Source organism: Leptonotus elevatus, chromosome 8, assembly GCF_054856555.1.
Source record: "Leptonotus elevatus isolate MCC_2025b chromosome 8, RoL_Lele_1.0, whole genome shotgun sequence".
Taxonomy (NCBI): Eukaryota; Metazoa; Chordata; class Actinopteri; order Syngnathiformes; family Syngnathidae; genus Leptonotus; species Leptonotus elevatus.
Window position 1 is genome coordinate 1,854,263 of NC_141246.1, and position 17,701 is coordinate 1,871,963.

A 17,701-nucleotide genomic window follows, 5' to 3' on the forward strand; every position below is an offset into this window, starting at 1 on the left:
CTACCCTCAGCTTTAATTTGACACCATAGCCCTTTGCTTGAAACTCTACTTTAACCCTATTTTAAACTTCCAATTTTAACCTTAGCTCTTGGTTGAAACCTGGTTTTAAACCGTGATTTAAGACCCTAACCCTTTGCTCGAAACCCTACGTTGGAACCATAACCTCATTTTGAAATCCCACTTTGGAACGAGGGCTGCTCGATTTATGAAGAAAATATAAATCACGATTATTTTGGTCATAATTGAAATCACAATTAGGATTATCATTTATTTATTGGTATAAAACAAGAAAATGTATAAAACTATTAAGATAAATACAAGCGAGTTCCATTTGGATGAAACAAAATGTAATCAATTAGTTATTTTAAAAATATGCAAATTTATACATTTAAACAACTCAAAATTAGTATTAATATATATATTTTTTATTATTATGCTGATTTTGTAACTGTGGAGTGTAATAATTGAAATTGAATTTAGTTGAATTGCAGAACCTTATTTGGAACTTAACCTATCCGCTGCTTGAAACCTTAATTTGAAACCATCCTCCTTTAAAGGTTAACCCAGGCTTGAAACCCTAATTTGAAACAAACCCTCACCTTTTGTTTGAAACTTTAACTCTGGCTGGAAACAGTGATTTTAAAATCCTGACTGAAAATTATAACCCTCGTTAAAAACCCTACTTTGAAACTTTAACGTTTGGTTGAAACCCTATTCTTGGTTTGTAACACTCATCTGACATCCCAACCCTGCTTGAAACCATTCATTCAAACCCAACCCCTAATTTGTAACTCTTCACCCTTATTCCAAACCTTAACCCAGGCTTGAAAGCAAATTCTAACCATCACCTTCTAAAAACAACCAAATCATCCACAACATCACAAGCACCTGCGCTTTTTGTTTTTGCAAACCTTCATCTCTCAGTGGATCACGCCGACGGCGGCGGATTACAAGTTCACGTCTATTTCTGGCGGGCTGAGCCTGGCCGTCATCAGTTCGCTGGTCTATAAGGTTGACCCCATGCACGCGGGGGCGAGCTCGCACCACTGCGCTCTGCCAGGCAGGCTGCGTCCGCGCGAACCCCGCCGCATGGCCCGGGACGCTCGCAAGTACCTGACGTCCTTCTTCTTCTTCTTCACACCCTTCCCGAGGTTCCGGCGGAAGACCGAGCTCCTGGCCTACTTGTTCCTGTGCGTGTCCAAGATGCCCTTCATCCCGCCCGTGTCTGTGCCAGCGCCAGCGGCTGTGGCTGTGGCTGGACCGGGCGGCAAGGCGGGCAGGACGCCGCCCCCGAAAGAAGGCCCCTCGGTGAAGGAGCGTCTGGCGTCCAACCTCAAGCAGCTGGGCAAAAAGAGCCACTTGCCCGCGGCCGCCGGGGGGCCGCCGGAGCCCAGGAAGAAGGGCCCTTCGTCCTGCGGGGGGCCGCCGGCGCGCATCCCCGCCTCCAGGTCTGCGGAGTCCTTGACCAAGACCCGTCAGGTCAGAACACGATTTCAAGATCTAACCCATACTTACAAATGTGACGACGTAGCACCGATTCTGGCGTGACAGCCTTAAACTGCTGTGTCAGAAATAACCCAATTTTGGTCAAAACTTGGACCAACCCGCTACTTTGGTCAATTTGACCAAACTTTGGGTTTGTTTGTATCAAAACAACCCAAACTCTTTTTGTAATATAAGTGGTCCAACTTTTGACCAAAATTGGGTTAGTTTTAAGAGTAGAATTCCTAATCCAAGATTGAAACCTGACCTTATCTTGAAACCCTAAACCTTGTTTGAAACCCTAATCTTGGCTTGGAACGCAACTTTAAAACCTTAGCTCAGGTTTGAAACGCTACTTGGAAACCTTAACCCTTGAATCCTTACTTGAAACCCTAACACTGGCTTGAAAGCTTTTTTTCTTTTCTTTTTTAAAGATTTTAAAGCCTAACTCTGGCTTGGAACTCTATTTTGAAACCTTCACCCTGTCTTCACATCCAATGTTAAACCACTAATCTCGGATTTGAAACCCTACTTTGAAACCTTAGCCCTAGCTAGGAACACTTGTTCAAAAGCCTCACCCAGGCTTGGACCCATCATTTGAAACCCTAACCTTGTCTTGGAACTCTACTTTGAGGCCTTAACCCTGGCTGGAAACCCAATTTTGAAACACTTGATGCCTTCATTTAAAACTAACAACCCAATTTGAAACCTTAATCCTGCCTTGGAACACCAACCCAGGTTGAAACCCTAATTAGAATCTTTGAAATCGAGTGTGAACTCCGAACCATGCGTGAAAACCAAATTTAAAACCTTAACCCTGATCTGATCTTGAAACCCTACTCACTCCCCATGCCGACCCACCAGGCGAGACCCCGAGGAAAAACCCGCCCAGAAGAAACCCGATTCACGCTGACCCTAACACCCGAGGCGGTCCTACTGCTCCAGAGGCGCAACAACAACAACATCGTTTCCGGAAGCGTCCCGGACTCCAGGCGAGCCAGGAGGGGGCCGCACTCGAACCCCTCCCCGTCCCCGTGGCCTCGCGGCCGGGCGTCGGCGTCGGTCAGGACCCGCTGCGACGCGAGCTCCATGGTGAAGGTGTCCCTGCTGAACGAGCGGCACCGCTACGACGACGTGGAGTACGAGGACGACGGGGAGCGGGACGGCGGCGTGGACCAGCGCGTGGTCCTCAAGTGCACCGAGTGGCTGCGGGGGCTGGAGAACGCGCCCGTTGCGGTTGGACGCAGGAAGAGCGCGAGTGTCAAGAGCTTGTGAAGCCGACTTTGAAACCTTACCTTTTGGCTTCAAGCCGTGGCGGCAGGTTAACTGAGAGGATGCTTGCTGGTGAACGTGTTGGCTGAGGGCGCATTTAGACTAAAAACCTTACCCTGGCTTGAAACCCTACTTTGAAATCATAACCCAGGATTGAAACCCTAATCCTGGTCAAACTGTCATTTGAAACCCAAACCTAGGCTTGAAACGTGAATTTGAAACCCAAACCTAGGCTTGAAACGTGAATTTGAAACCTTAATCCTGGCTTTGAACTGTAATAAGAAAACCTAACTTGGGATGGGAACCCTAGTTTAAAAACCAAACGCTTACATTAAACCCTAATCCTGGCTCTTTTTGAAACCCTACTTTAAAAGCCAAACCCAGGCTTGAAACCCTACTTTGAAATCATAACCCAGGAGTGAAACATTAAGCCATGTTTACAACCCTAATCCTGGTCAAACTGTCATTTGAAACCCAAACCAAGGCTTGAAACGGGAATTTGAAACCCAAACCAAGGCTTGAAACGTGAATTTGAAACCCAAACCAAGGCTTGAAACGTGAATTTGAAACCCAAACCTAGGCTTGAAACGTGAATTTAAAACCTTAATCCTGGCTTTGAACTGTAATAAGAAAACCTAACTCGGGATGGGAACCCTAGTTTAAAAACCAAACGCTTACATTAAACCCTAATCCTGGCTCTTTTTGAAACCCTACTTTAAAACCCAAACCCAGGCTTGAAACCCTACTTTGAAATCATAACCCAGGATTGAAACATTAAGGCCTGTTTACAACCCTAATCCTGGTCAAACTGTCATTTGAAACCCAAACCTAGGCTTGAAACGTGAATTTGAAACCCAAACCTAGGCTTGAAACGTGAATTTGAAACCCAAACCTAGGCTTGAAACGTGAATTTGAAACCCAAACCTAGGCTTGAAACGTGAATTTGAAACCTTAATCCTGGCTTTTAACTGTAATAAGAAAACCTAACTCGGGATGGGAACCCTAGTTTAAAAACCAAACGCTTACATTAAACCCTAATCCTGGCTCTTTTTGAAACCCTACTTTAAAACCCAAACCCTGGCTTGAAACCCTACTTTGAAATCATAACCCAGGATTGAAACATTAAGCGATGTTTACAACCCTAATCCTGGTCAAACTGTCATTTGAAACCCAAACCAAGGCTTGAAACGTGAATTTGAAACCCAAACCTAGGCTTGAAACGTGAATTTGAAACCCAAACCTAGGCTTGAAACGTGAATTTGAAACCCAAACCTAGGCTTGAAACGTGAATTTGAAACCCAAACCTAGGCTTGAAACGTGAATTTGAAACCCAAACCTAGGCTTGAAACGTGAATTTGAAACCCAAACCTAGGCTTGAAACGTGAATTTGAAACCCAAACCTAGGCTTGAAACGTGAATTTGAAACCTTAATCCTGGCTTTGAACTGTAATAAGAAAACCTAACTCGGGATGGGAACCCTAGTTTAAAAACCAAACGCTTACATTAAACCCTAATCCTGGCTCTTTTTGAAACCCTACTTTAAAACCCAAACCCAGGCTTGAAACCCTACTTTGAAATCATAACCCAGGAGTGAAACATTAAGCCATGTTTACAACCCTAATCCTGGTCAAACTGTAATTTGAAACCCAAACCAAGGCTTGAAACGTGAATTTGAAACCCAAACCTAGGCTTGAAACGTGAATTTGAAACCCAAACCTAGGCTTGAAACGTGAATTTGAAACCCAAACCTAGGCTTGAAACGTGAATTTGAAACCCAAACCTAGGCTTGAAACGTGAATTTGAAAACCAAACCTAGGCTTGAAACGTGAATTTGAAACCTTAATCCTGGCTTTGAACTGTAATAAGAAAACCTAACTCGGGATGGGAACCCTAGTTTAAAAACCAAACGCTTACATTAAACCCTAATCCTGGCTCTTTTTGAAACCCTACTTTAAAACCCAAACCCAGGCTTGAAACCCAACTTTTAAACATTAGCCTTGATTAGGAACCCTACTTTGAAACCCTAACCCTTTGTTGTAACTCAAAACCTCATCAAGTTAAGTTTTTTGTGACGTACTTTCACGTTTAGGACTTAACACAAATTCAAGTTTTCAGCATTTAGGCAGAAAAATGCTCATTTTCGAAAAAGGGTTTCCAATATTTGACATCCCAGTACAATATTATCTGTCATGCTACGTCAACTCTAGGTATGTTGATTGTTTCATCTTAAAAAATTTAAAAAAATCATTTTGCTTTGTATGCCTTTGAACAACATTAAAAAGAAGCGTCTTTTATTAGCACTTCAAACCCAAGGAGATTTAAAGTGAAGTCAGCAAAGACTGGAGAGAACAAATTCAGTGACTTCGTTCTTCTTATCTGAAACTTTGTGTGTGTGTGTTTTGGATATAAATAAAACAATTCTGTTTGGATAAATAAAACAATTCTGTTTGGATAAATTTTATTGGACAGCAACTGACTTATTTTTATTTTTTTTTATTTTTTTTAAACCTGTCCACCTTTCACTGCATTGCATTTTTTTTTTTAAAGATGTGCATAAAACATTTCAAAGCAAAAATGCTAATAATAAAAAATCCAAATGTAATATTTATAAGTGCCCAATTAATATCTTTTAGAAGATACTTCCAACAATGTGATATCACTGTTGTGCAAACACTAATTGTTTTCCCTTATTAGCGGCCTCTTTAGCGGGGGGGGCGGGGCCTCAACTACTCAATAAAATGTCTTCCAATGCGGCCCGCTACAGCAGCTAATGTGTCTTCTGTCACGATAAGAAGCTTAGTCAGGTCTTAAACGGTGGATTACTGCACGCTCGCCTCCTTCGTGCTCGAAGTGGGCGGATTACACGCCTGGCAGTCAAATGTCCAAACACGTGTGGTCAGGGTGTCAAACGAGATCATTCATTTCAACATTAGTTAATAGCGTTAGCCGTCTGTCCAGTTAGTATACTTGCATCCGGATCATTTCACTTTTTTTGTGTGAGCTTGCATTGATAGACATGTCCACCCGATTTCACTGCCATTTTAGTGGATTTCAAACCCAAAATGGCTGCTTCAAACCAAAAATCAAGGACTTCCTGTTTCGTTTCAGGCTTTGGGTCCTTGAGACTTTTTGACGTTGTTTAGATATGTCCAGCCAATTTAATGTCTGCTGGTGAAATCTCAGTGGCTTTACTGCGTGTGTTTCGGACACCCTAAAAATGCACCAATTTTCACCCGGGTCCTAATTTAAAAAAAACATGCATCACTTCCATCGGTTGATCCTGCGCAACTGGACGTAGGCCAAGAACATGCAAACCACGATGATCCCCAGAAGAGCCACCTGGTTCTGCCAGAAGCCCCACGTGGAGTAGTCGATGTCCTGACTCCGGAGGAACAACTCGCCGGGGACGCTGGAAAAGGGGGCACAAATGAGTCCGTGAGTTTGGGTTCAGCTGTTTTCAGACTTCGACTTGTGGTTCTCCTCACATGGTGGTGTTGGCGTAGAACAACTGTCCCACCATCTCGTTGATGAACGCAGCCTGGCGGAGAGAAAAAAGAGGTATTGATTTCTATTGTCCAAAATGTTCACAGTATTTGTGTCACAAATATACGTCATACCTGTGTGTGATGACTTTGACTTTTGACTGAGTGGATTATTTCCAGTCTATTTCTATTGCTATCTCTCTATTTACATTGCTGTGCAATATAACGACGTCTATCGGAGACATAATCATCTATCATTTATATCGTTAGATTAATTATTGCCTGATTTGGCAAATATTTGTTGTTTTGGCGCCCTCTTTTGGCCGATCAGGAAGTTGTCACAGTTGTTGACTGCAGGATCGTTTGATAAGTACATTTTCATCGTTCTGATTGATATTACATTTGTGGAATATGAGTTATGCAGCAAAATCCAGCCGTTTTTATCCATCTCAAGAGGGCGGCCATTTTGCCACTTGCTCTCGGCTGAAGATGACATCACAGTGGCTCAGGCAACAACCAATCACAGCTCATCTGTTTTCTGAAGCTGAGCTGTGATTGGTTGTTAGCAGAGACCTGAGCAACTGTGATGTCATTGTCGCTCGACAGCACGTGGCAAAATGGCCGCCTTCTGATATTGATAAAAACGGCTGGATTTGTTGCTTAACCCATATCCCACTAACTTGATATGAACCCGAATACTGTATTTAGACAAGTGGGGCTGCATAGAAAATATTTTTGTCAAGAATTTTTTTGGGCCTGAGGTAGGCGCTTACATTGAGTCCATATCTGAAGATGCTGACCCACTTGAGCCAAGAGAGCCAGTTCAGCATCCCGTTGAGGTTGACCAGGTAGCCGCCGAACACCTGCAAAAAGGGACAAACCCCATGGAAATAAAAATGGAAGCCGCCGCCGCCAAGGAGCAAGGGCGCACTCGGACCCAACCATCATGAAGACGAAGGGGAGCGCGATGAGGATGTTGGCCATGGCAAAGGACGACACGCTGGCCGACACCAGGAAGGCCAAGCTGACCCCCGCCAGGCTGACCATGGACATTGTCAGCGCAAAGCACAGGAAAGCCAAAAATGCCGACTTCAGTCCTGCACACAATGAATACATTCAACCTTCTTTTTTGGTTCCTTGAATCTCCTTCAGTATGTTTAATTTTACAGCAGAGAAAAACCTGCCAAAATTTTCCGATTTGGGAATGTTTGAATGTAATGAGGAAGAAAAAAATCATCAAAATTGTATTTTCGCCAATTTTAAAACAATTAATAGTGGACAATTAAATCTGCCGGTTTATTAATCGGTCAGGCCCTAATAATTGATTAACTACAAATTTAACAATATTTTTTTTTAAATAAACCTTTTCCACCATTGAGGTGGGGAAATTACAATTGAAAAAAAAAAAGCTAAAATTTTACTCAAAGCATCTAATAGTAGTTATGCTAGTTACAGCAGCATACGCAGGAAGTGGCCTAAGCTGTTTTCGGGTTGGTCATGTGACTTTCTCGCATACGGTGGACAGTGTAATTAAGACGTTAAGTTTGGTTGATCAACTGAGGGTGATATTGCCCAACATGGCGGCCCTCTGAGATTGCTGAATTATTTTATTTCTTGATCACATTATTAACCAGAATATTGTGTTTTGACTATTGTTGGCACATATTCTTCCAACAACAACAACAACAAAAACAGGGCTTTATTTCCCCTTTAAAGTCCCTTTCACTAACCCCAAATAAAGTTCAAATGTTCTGGTACGCTTTTTTTTGCATGCACGTTCCTTTAATTACCCATCATGTAGTAGGCGATCGCAGAAAAGATAAAGATGGGAACGATGCGGTTGGGGATGAGGTCGGCAAAGATCTTGGACAGGAAGTAGACGGACGTGCGGTAGTAGCCGCTGGAGTTTTCGTGGCTGCGCGACAAACATAAGCAAAAAATGGACTTTCCCTCCCCATCAAAATGGAACAAAGTGTTGAAAAAAACTTGGCTCACATGAAGATGGCCCTCTCGTTGATGAAGAGCTCCACAGCGGAGAGATTTCCAAAAACCATGTTGATGATGAGGAAGAAAAACGCGCCGCTCCTGCCCAAAGAAAATTAGTTCTCGCAATCGGTGTGCTCCTGTTATTGACACTGGCGTATTCACAGATTTTTTTCAGCATAAAAAAAAAAAATGTCTTGCTGATAATTCTGGTTATGACAACATGGTGTCAAAATTAGGAGAGTCCCTCCCTAATCCCTAAATAGTGTTTACTGTGTCACCTTTTTTATCAAGGTAAAATATGATATTATTTTTATTTTTAACCACCATTAGGACAGCGTTATTAATTTTGCAATTTATCTAGAAAAATAGGACTTTATTCTCATAAGTCATTTTATTCAGAAAAAAAGATATATCCACATAATTTTCCATTATTTTATCTAGAAAAAAAGGACTTCATTCTCAAATGATCACAATGCTTAAAAAAAACTTTTTATTGGAAAAGACCAAAAAAATTACATTATTTACAAGTTTTTTTTTCTAAAATAATTTTTAAATAAAAACTCATATTTATTATTGGACATGACAATAAAAAATAGGACTATTCTCAAAATATTATTTTATCTAGAAAAATTCAGAGCTATAAAATGACAAATGGCCCGAAAATCAAAAAAAAAATTCTCCATAAAATACAACTTTTGTATCTACAAAAATGACTTTGTTCTCATATTGTTTGGACGCATTGAATAATTATTTATTACACAATATTCTATGTATTTTTTTATATATTATTAAATATTAATATTGAATATTCTTATATTGTATTCAATCAATAATATAAGCAATATGTATAATGTATAATATAATTAAATATTTTAAAATAAAAACACTATCAATGAGAAGTGCAATGATCCATACATTATTGAACATGTTGTTGAATCAAATGAATTCAAATCTACTTTAAAAAATAATACAAATTGTCATCGTTGATGCGCAGTGTACCTGTTCTGCAAAGCTTCAGGCAGCGTTGAAGGCATTTGGAAATAAATGAGTCCCACGAGGACAGCAAAGAAAATGTTGAGAGCCAGCTGGGCGTACGACGTCTGCGGGTTCCTCAGCGTGTTCAGCGCCGTCCTGCCACACACCACACGCATCTGTCACGCACACACAAACACAAAGACAATAAAGTTGTGTTATGGGTGTGATGATGGTCATAAATGGGGTTCGTCGAATGGGCAGCCAAGCAGCAGCAGACCAACTTCCTTTTGTTCATTCAGGAGAAAATTGACATTCGGTAAACCCCGCCCCCCCCCCCCATCTTTTTTTTAAATGTTATTAGCATATTTCAAGCAACTCCACTGGACAGATGAGCAACATAAAAATGTGTACGAGATCTGAGGTTTTTTTTTTTAATGCTTGTGGGCAGAGCAGGTTGGCAGAGTTTGACGACTGGTCATAAAAGGAGACTCGAATAACTTGGCAATGCCACTTTGAAAATTCAGCACCCGTAGCCAGTTTCACTTCGCACCATGACCGTCTCGATCATGAGTAGACCCTGCAAAGAAGTCTCAATAAGCCATGCCTGCCTGAAAAGACACAGAAAGTTGTCCATTTCGCTGCCAGGTGGTGATTGTAGGTTCATTTTGGCCATTTACTTAAAAATATAAACTTGTTCAATATCAGCCAGTTTCTTTTAGCAATCTCAAATTTGGTAAGCAACATCAATTCGGAGTACGCAGACAAAAAAAATATCAAAAAGCCGTGCCTGGAAAAACACATGAAGTCTGCCATTTTGCTGAGAAGCGACTAAGTTTAGGCTCATTTTGGCCGTCATGTTCTTCGTTTTAAAAATTCAATTGGCAACATGAAATTTGGTGGAAAATGAGTACACCAAATTTGGGGGGTTGTGGGGGTGCGGGGGTTGGGGGCCGGTGGGGTGCCTGGCGGGCCTGCAGTGCCCCGTCCTGCTGCGTTGGGTCGGGGGCGCGGGCCGTGTTGAGGCGGGGGGGCGCTCCTGCTCCTGGGTTTGCTCTCCGGCCGGTGGCCCTGGCGGGGCCCGGGGGTCGTCCTTTGGCGCTGCCGCGGCCTGGGGGGCCCTGAGGTGTTGCGCTTGCTCTGTTACGGCGGGGGTCGACGGCTCCCCTCTTTGGTGGAGATTTTCATGCACACCAGCATCTACCGAAACTCAGACACAATCTGTTTCCTCCTCAGGTCGTTGAATCGGTGGAGGCTGGCTGGTGTCTGCGGATCTCACGCGGCTTCGTCTGTCCTTCCTTCCTTCCTTTTCTCGGTCTCTCCTTCGGTCTCTTGAGGCCTCCCTGATTTTATGTTTTTTGGATTTGTCGGGGTCTGGATGTTTCTTGGGCTGGGGAGGAGTTCTGGTGGGGGGTGTCTGGTCGGTGCTGGATTTCACCTTCCTTGGTTTTCTTTGGTCCCCTCGGGTCTCCTGGTGTTCGGTTTAGGTGAACGGTATGAGATTTTTTCTAATAGGTTTTCTGGTGAGCTAACAAATACACGCACGCACGCACGCACGCACGCACGCACATACACATACTCACCCACACACACACACACAAAAAAATTAAAAAATTTAAAAAAAATTAAAAAATAAATAAAAGAGCAATGATGATGACATTTCCGAATGAATAATACTGAGCTATTAAAAAAAAAAAAAATAATATATATATATATATATATATATATATGTTAGCAAATTTCAACTATTTCGGTTTAATTCCAGGCATTTACTGATGTGCGCGGCTGACCTGGTAGAGGAAGGAAGTGGCGTATCCATCCGCCTCTTCCTGACCTTTGACCTCGTATGCCAGGCTACGATTGATGCGGTCCAGCTCATGCAGCATGTCTTGGCACAGCTGCGACTGAAAAAACTTGACCGCCAGGATGTTCTTCCGCTCGCCTGGCGGAGGTAAAAAGTCATGACGTGAACGTGGTTGTTTATTGACTAGTACTCGTAGTGAATCGCTAAACACTATGCTGTGCCAAATTGCACTAGATTGGACCAGAAATGGACTTCTTATCTACTGAAAACGTCTTTTGTTTATCTCGTGTATCTATGCCAGCGACGGATCGTGACAGCGCAGATGAACAACTAAATGCTCTTTCGCTTGATAGCAGCAGGTACAATTAGCATACGTAGCTAACTGTTGCTATTCCATACAACAGAATCATAGCATTGGATTCAACTGAACAAGCCGAGAGATCAACACTACTTTTTGTGACATTTTTGTTTGATGTGCTGTGAAATTTGTCAAATGTAAAACAGGTGCCTTTTCTGAATCAATATTGGCAACCACTGCATCATGTTGCGTACTTGTATTTATGTCCTCTAGGGTTGACTTAGCTTCGCCGTTGGTGATGTCCATGAAGAAGTCTGCTGGGTTGTCAAAGGACTCGATTTGGTAGCCTGAAGCGAAAAGGGTTGAAGTTAGCAAAAAAAAAAGCAAGAAACGAATGGCGTTCCATCAGTGTGACGGCGGGTCGCACCCAGGTCTGTGAAGTACTGGAGGGTACGCTGGCTCGCCCCAGCGTACACCACCTCGCCTTTGTGCATCAGCGTCAGGTGGTCGAAGCGGCGGAAGATGGAGAAGCGAGGCTGGTGGATGGAGAAGATGACCGTCTTGCCTCGCCTGGACAGTCTGGAGGACGAACACGTCATGGAGTTTGACTTGATGTACTTGGGATTATGGAGGTAAATATGGTGCAAAACTAAAACTTGTGCAAAAAATTTGTACCTGTAGAAAAAAGTCAAAATTTGTATCTGTAAAAGTCGTGATTTGTATCTGTAAAAAAAATGTGTGCCTGTAAAAAAAAAAATTGTGTCTGTAAAACAAATTTGTATCTGTAAAAACAAATTTGTATCTGTAAACACAAATTTGTACCTGTAAAAGTCATGATTTGTATCTGTACAAAAAAAAATTTGTACCTGTACAAAAACTCTAAATTTGTATCTGTAAAAGTTGTGATTTGTACCTGTAGAAATGACAACTTGTAGTCAAAAAAGTCGCCACTAGGAGTCACAAGTGGGTTTTCTGCTGCTGTTCAGTTATGGAGGTAAATTTGGTGCAAAACTAAAACTTGTGCAAAAAATTTGTACCTGTAGAAAAAAGTCTAAATTTGTATCTGTAAAAGTCGTGATTTGTATCTGTAAAAAAAAATGTGTGCCTGTAAAAAAAAAAATTGTGTCTGTAAAAGAAATTTGTACCTGTAAAAAAAAAAAAAATTGTGTCTGTAAAAGAAATTTGTACCTGTAAAAAAAAAAATGTGTATGTGTAAAACAAATTTGTATCTGTAAAAACAAATTTGTACCTGTAAAAGTCATGATTTGTATCTGTACAAAAATTTTTTTGTACCTGTACAAAAACTATAAATTTGTATCTGTAAAAGTTGTGATTTGTACCTGTAGAAATGACAACTTGTAGTCAAAAAAGTCGCCACTAGGAGTCACAAGTGGGTTTTCTGCTGCTGTTCAGTTATGGAGGTAAATTTGGTGCAAAACTAAAACTTGTGCAAAAAATTTGTACCTGTAGAAAAAAGTCTAAATTTGTATCTGTAAAAGTCGTGATTTGTATCTGTAAAAAAAAATGTGTGCCTGTAAAAAAAAAAATTGTGTCTGTAAAAGAAATTTGTACCTGTAAAAAAAAAAAAAATTGTGTCTGTAAAAGAAATTTGTACCTGTAAAAAAAAAAATGTGTATGTGTAAAACAAATTTGTATCTGTAAAAACAAATTTGTACCTGTAAAAGTCATGATTTGTATCTGTACAAAAATTTTTTTGTACCTGTACAAAAACTATAAATTTGTATCTGTAAAAGTTGTGATTTGTACCTGTAGAAATGACAACTTGTAGTCAAAAAAGTCGCCACTAGGAGTCACAAGTGGGTTTTCTGCTGCTGTTCAGTGACGTGAGTTTTGTATGGAGGTAAATTATGGAGGTAAATTTGGTGCAAAACTAACTTGTGCAAAAAATTTGTACCTGTAGAAAAAAGTCTAAATTTGTATCTGTAAAAGTCGTGATTTGTATCTGTAAAAAAAATGTGTGCCTGTAAAAAAAAAAAATTGTGTCTGTAAAAGAAATGTGTACCTGTAAAAAAAAAAAATTGTGTCTGTAAAAGAAATTTGTACCTGTAAAAAAAAAATGTGTATGTGTAAAACAAATTTGTATCTGTAAAAACAAATTTGTACCTGTAAAAGTCATGATTTGTATCTGTACAAAAAAAAATTTGTACCTGTAAAAGTTGTGATTTGTACCTGTAGAAATGACAACTTGTAGTCAAAGAAGTCGCCACTAGGAGTCACAAGTGGGTTTTCTGCTGCTGTTCAGTGACGTGAGTTTTGCCCCATTTGTCGCGCTACAAATGGAGCAAAACTCATTTGTACTTGTAGAGCGCCGTGATTTGTACTCGTAAAGAAGGGGGCGGGCTCTGGTGTAATGAAGGGTTGTTTTGACCAATCAAGTGAGAAGGATTGGAGCGGATTGGAGCGCAACCTCATTGGTTTAGCGAACGACGGTGGCGGGACTCGCGGAAGGATACAAGCAGGACACGTCGTCGCCAACCAACATACATATTAAGAATACTTCAGTCGACTGAAGTATTCTTAATATGTATGTTGTATGTATGTATGTAACATGTAAGTGTTGTATGTATGTATGTAACATGTAAGTAAGTAAAATTTTTGCACAAGTTAGTTTTGCACCATATTTACCTCCATATGGGATTGCTTTGTTTTTTTTTATGTTCAATAAACGTGCACGCTGTTTTCATGTACTTGTGCAGTAGAGCGACGATGCAGTTGGCCGTGTTGGAGTCCAGGCCCGTGGTGGGCTCGTCCAGGAAGAGGAGAGCGGGCGAGGTGATAATTTCCATCCCGATGCTGCAGCGCTTCCTCTCGCCGCCCGACACGCCGCGCAGGAACTCCGTCCCGATCTGCGCGCAAGCACCAACAAGACCCGTTTGACTGCAATAACACGTCATTCACCGCAGCTCACAACAAATGATGATGACTTACTTGTACTGCTACAGGTATTTACAACACATTATAGTTTGACTTGCTTAGACTACACAGCAGTCTTTTATCTCAAATCAAATTAAAAAAAATATTTCATGACGAGCCCAAATCTGGCGTGGCGGGTGGCATAAATCCACGAGAAGGCGGGAGCGAGTATCTACAAGAGGGTAATTTGCGCCGCTGTGGGTGTGAACACAGCCTACCGAAGTCAACCCTTATCAAAGCGGCTCCTCGTAATCCCTTTGAATATGTCTCAACGGAGACATGGCACTGTGCTCTAGAGCAGTGGTTCTCAACCTTTTTTCAGTAATGTACCCCCTGTGAAATTTTTTTTTCATTTTCTACATTACCACATGATTAATGCGATATTTTTTCGGGATTAATCAATGAGTTAATGTTTTAACTTTGACAGCACTAGTTGTAATGCATCTGACTTTCAAAGTAGTATTATGCACTGCACTGAAAAATCTTTAAAATAAAATTTTTCTTTACGTTTTACAACAAATCTTGCAAGAAATATGCAATACAAAAACAAAACAAAATTATTAATAAATAAACAAACAAACCTACTCTGCTAGCTAAATTTAAAAAACACAACTCAAAATAAAATAAAAACTAATTTATAAAAATTCCAAAACTATTACTCTGGAACTGAACTCTGAACTACTTCATGTGGAAAACGAATTCCTGTATGAAGTACGTCTGACAGCCACCGCATGTCCGACACGTAGCTCAGAATCCAAATTGTGTTAGACCAGCTGTGCAAATGTTTAGACGTGGTCCGTGCGGCTGTAAATTTACATCGACTTGCTGCCACCAAATTGTCACCGAGGCGAGCACGTCCCACCTTGGTGTCTGCACAGTCATTCAGGCCCAGCTCGCCAAGGATGGCGTCCACTCGTCCGCGTTTGTCGACGGACGAGTGGCGTCGGGGGTCCAGACGCAGGTTGGCGCTGAAGCGGAGGTTCTCCCGCACGGTCAGCGTTCCCATCAGGATGTCATCCTGGGAAAGCACAACGCCCATGTGATCATCACCCCAAATTTGTGTGTGTGTGACATACTCGTGACGTACCTGGACCACATACGCAGAACTGAGCCTGAGGTCAGAGGTCACAACCTTGCCATCCACCAGAACGCTCCCTTGGCGGAGTCCGGCGGGGTCTTTTCTCCCAGCAATGACATCCAGGAGCCTGAGTGTCAAGACACAGCTTTGAAAAGTAATTAAGTACAAATACTTTGTTACTGCAATTAAGTAGCTCAGCATTTGCAAGTTCACCTATTGGATTTTTTTCTTAAGCTTCTTGCCTTAATTTGTTGTACTTTTGCTCAGGTCAACGCAACAAAAATATTACTTGTTGCCAAGGAAGTGTTTAGAAATAACATCTTATGGCATCCATAGGCAATTATACTATTTTTAGTGGGGTCAACAATGACCTGCATTTTTTTGCTATTTCGGTCAAGAAATCAAAATGTGTACAATCTTGTTTACAAATATAACATTGGGTGCCTAAAGTTGCGCTTCTTACGATGTTTTACCGCTTCCCGTGGCGCCCATGATGGCATTCATCCCGGGTCTCATGATGCCACTGCAACAACAAAACAAATGTCCATTCATCCAATACTATTTTCTTTTCGGAAATGTCATGTTTTAGCTCCATAGCATTAATATTTGTGCATACAAAGATTAAGTTATGTTGTACCGTCTGAAGTCACCATGTTTAAAAAAAAAAAAGAGGCTGAAAATCAAGTAGTAATCATAATTCTCTATGTACCCAAAGTGATGAAAAAATTAATAAAAATAATAGAATTAAATGTAATGTATTTAATACATATTTATTAATGTACATACATTGAAAAATATATAATACTGTGTTGTTTTTCCAAATAACACACACTTAACAATTATTATAATTTACAATATAAACATTTAAATATACACATATTTTGTTCTTTTGAATAATAATATTTAGATTTGGGGGGGGGATCATGCTTTGATTATTAATGTCTCAGAAACTAAAAAAATATTAACAATTCTACATAATATGTAATTCTAAATGTTAAATTGTTAATTCACATTCAAGTTTGATGGAAAGCAATCATTTGTTATTAATGTGTATAATAAATTCAATAATAATCATGGTAGTATGTAATGAGTTATTTAAAAATAAATAAAACTCACACAAACACACACACAAGTGGTGGTAGTTTTACCAACAATATCTATAATTTTGTTGGACAACAATCATGTTTTGTATTAGTAATACATATTTTTAAATCAATAAATTACATGCAGTAATAACAACAAAAACACAAAATCCAAAAAATATTTAGTTTGGTTTTTAAACAAAATATCGCTGGAGAGCTTTTTATTACTAAAACAAATAAATAATGAGAATAAAGTGCAAAATGTATTACTGATTTTATTTTCAAAACATAAAGAAACCAACTTCTAATGCTTTTGAAACACAATGTGGAAATGTTTGCCTTTTACCTGACATCCTTGAGGATGTACTTTTCCGGACGCTTCTTTCGACACCATCTGCTCTCCTGAACGCAGTAGTGCAGGTTGCTGAAAGTCAGCGTGGGCCCTCGTTCTTGGAAGTAACCCTCCAAGGCAAACGTGTCCTGCTTGGTCATGATCAAAATGTGACAAGCAAATGGAAGCGTCGACGTTTTCATGGGAAACACGGAAACGTGCAAGCTGCCATAAAAAATATCTCATCTTTGGACTCTCCGGCATAAAAAAAAAGGGCAGCGTGAACTTGAACTCTCCATGCACTCAACATCTAATCTCATCAGCTGCAGCCTAAGATGGTCATCTGATAACAAGCATAAAACCATAAACACCCACCTGCATTAATTTAACAATGTTAATGCGCATGCATAGTTTGCAGTAGGGTAGCACTGTACAGTACTGCGATTACATAATGGCTACTGGGACCAGCGGCTGACTTTTCATGAGGCAAACAAGCACAAGCCCAAAAACACATCTCAAACAACTGATTCGTGAAGTTTTAAATTATCACAAGTGTTTCAATTGCTCCCATCAACATTTTCTTGTATTCCATCCTTAATTAGTACTGCACACGCACAGACTTGATCTGGTCTGACTTTGAGTGAGTGAGTGAGTGAGTGAGTGAGTGAGTGAGTGAGTGAGTGAGTGAGTGAGTGAGTGAGTGAGTGAGTGAGTGAGTGAGTGAGTGAGTGAGTGAGTGAGTGAGTGAGTGACAATTCGCCCATAAAACTATATTTGAGTGAATGTTTTCAGTTAGTTAGTTAGTTATGTTTAAAAGAATCTTCCACATTCTGCCAGTCCGCAGAGGTGGAGATAATGCACAATAAGCTGGTTTACCAACCAGCAATGATAAATATTACAGCAGAAAAAAAATCTACATACTGTCAATATTTGAAACTATATATTGAAAATATACTAAAATAAATATGCTGCGTTAAGGA

The 17,701-nt window shown here is 40.6% G+C and overlaps 2 protein-coding genes across 2 annotated transcripts; one reads left to right on the forward strand and one right to left on the reverse strand.

Moving 5' to 3' along the window:
- The first annotated feature begins 912 nt into the window (after window positions 1-912).
- LOC147169177 (proline-rich protein 18-like) lies at window positions 913-5,517 on the forward strand. The gene is made up of 2 exons (XM_086083966.1): window positions 913-1,479; window positions 2,347-5,517. The coding sequence occupies exons 1-2, from the start codon at window positions 1,021-1,023 to the stop codon at window positions 2,755-2,757; spliced, it is 870 nt and encodes a 289-aa protein (XP_085940092.1). The 5' UTR covers window positions 913-1,020; the 3' UTR covers window positions 2,758-5,517.
- A 498-nt stretch (window positions 5,518-6,015) lies between these two features.
- abcg2b (ATP-binding cassette, sub-family G (WHITE), member 2b) lies at window positions 6,016-16,986 on the reverse strand. Its single transcript, XM_086082620.1, has 15 exons — window positions 16,737-16,986; window positions 15,772-15,831; window positions 15,318-15,435; window positions 15,093-15,248; window positions 14,006-14,163; window positions 11,724-11,875; window positions 11,551-11,643; window positions 10,985-11,136; window positions 9,222-9,373; window positions 8,232-8,321; window positions 8,027-8,151; window positions 7,179-7,333; window positions 7,010-7,099; window positions 6,240-6,292; window positions 6,016-6,163 (listed from the first exon to the last, which is right to left on the reverse strand). The coding sequence occupies exons 1-15, from the start codon at window positions 16,922-16,924 to the stop codon at window positions 6,016-6,018; spliced, it is 1,890 nt and encodes a 629-aa protein (XP_085938746.1). The 5' UTR covers window positions 16,925-16,986.
- Between the last annotated feature and the right edge of the window lie 715 nt (window positions 16,987-17,701).

Bases quoted from the DNA above. Each gene is read 5' to 3' on its own strand.
- LOC147169177 (XM_086083966.1), top strand. From the start codon at position 1,021: ATGCACGCGGGGGCGAGCTCGCACCACTGCGCTCTGCCAGGCAGGCTG. The intron at 1,480-2,346 runs GTCAGAACACGA...CCGACCCACCAG, and splicing joins CCTTGACCAAGACCCGTCAG to GCGAGACCCCGAGGAAAAAC.
- abcg2b (XM_086082620.1), bottom strand. From the start codon at position 16,924: ATGAAAACGTCGACGCTTCCATTTGCTTGTCACATTTTGATCATGACC. The intron at 15,832-16,736 runs GTAAAAGGCAAA...TTGTTGTTGCAG, and splicing joins TACATCCTCAAGGATGTCAG to TGGCATCATGAGACCCGGGA. The intron at 11,137-11,550 runs GTACGCAACATG...TACCTCCGCCAG, and splicing joins CCTAGAGGACATAAATACAA to GCGAGCGGAAGAACATCCTG.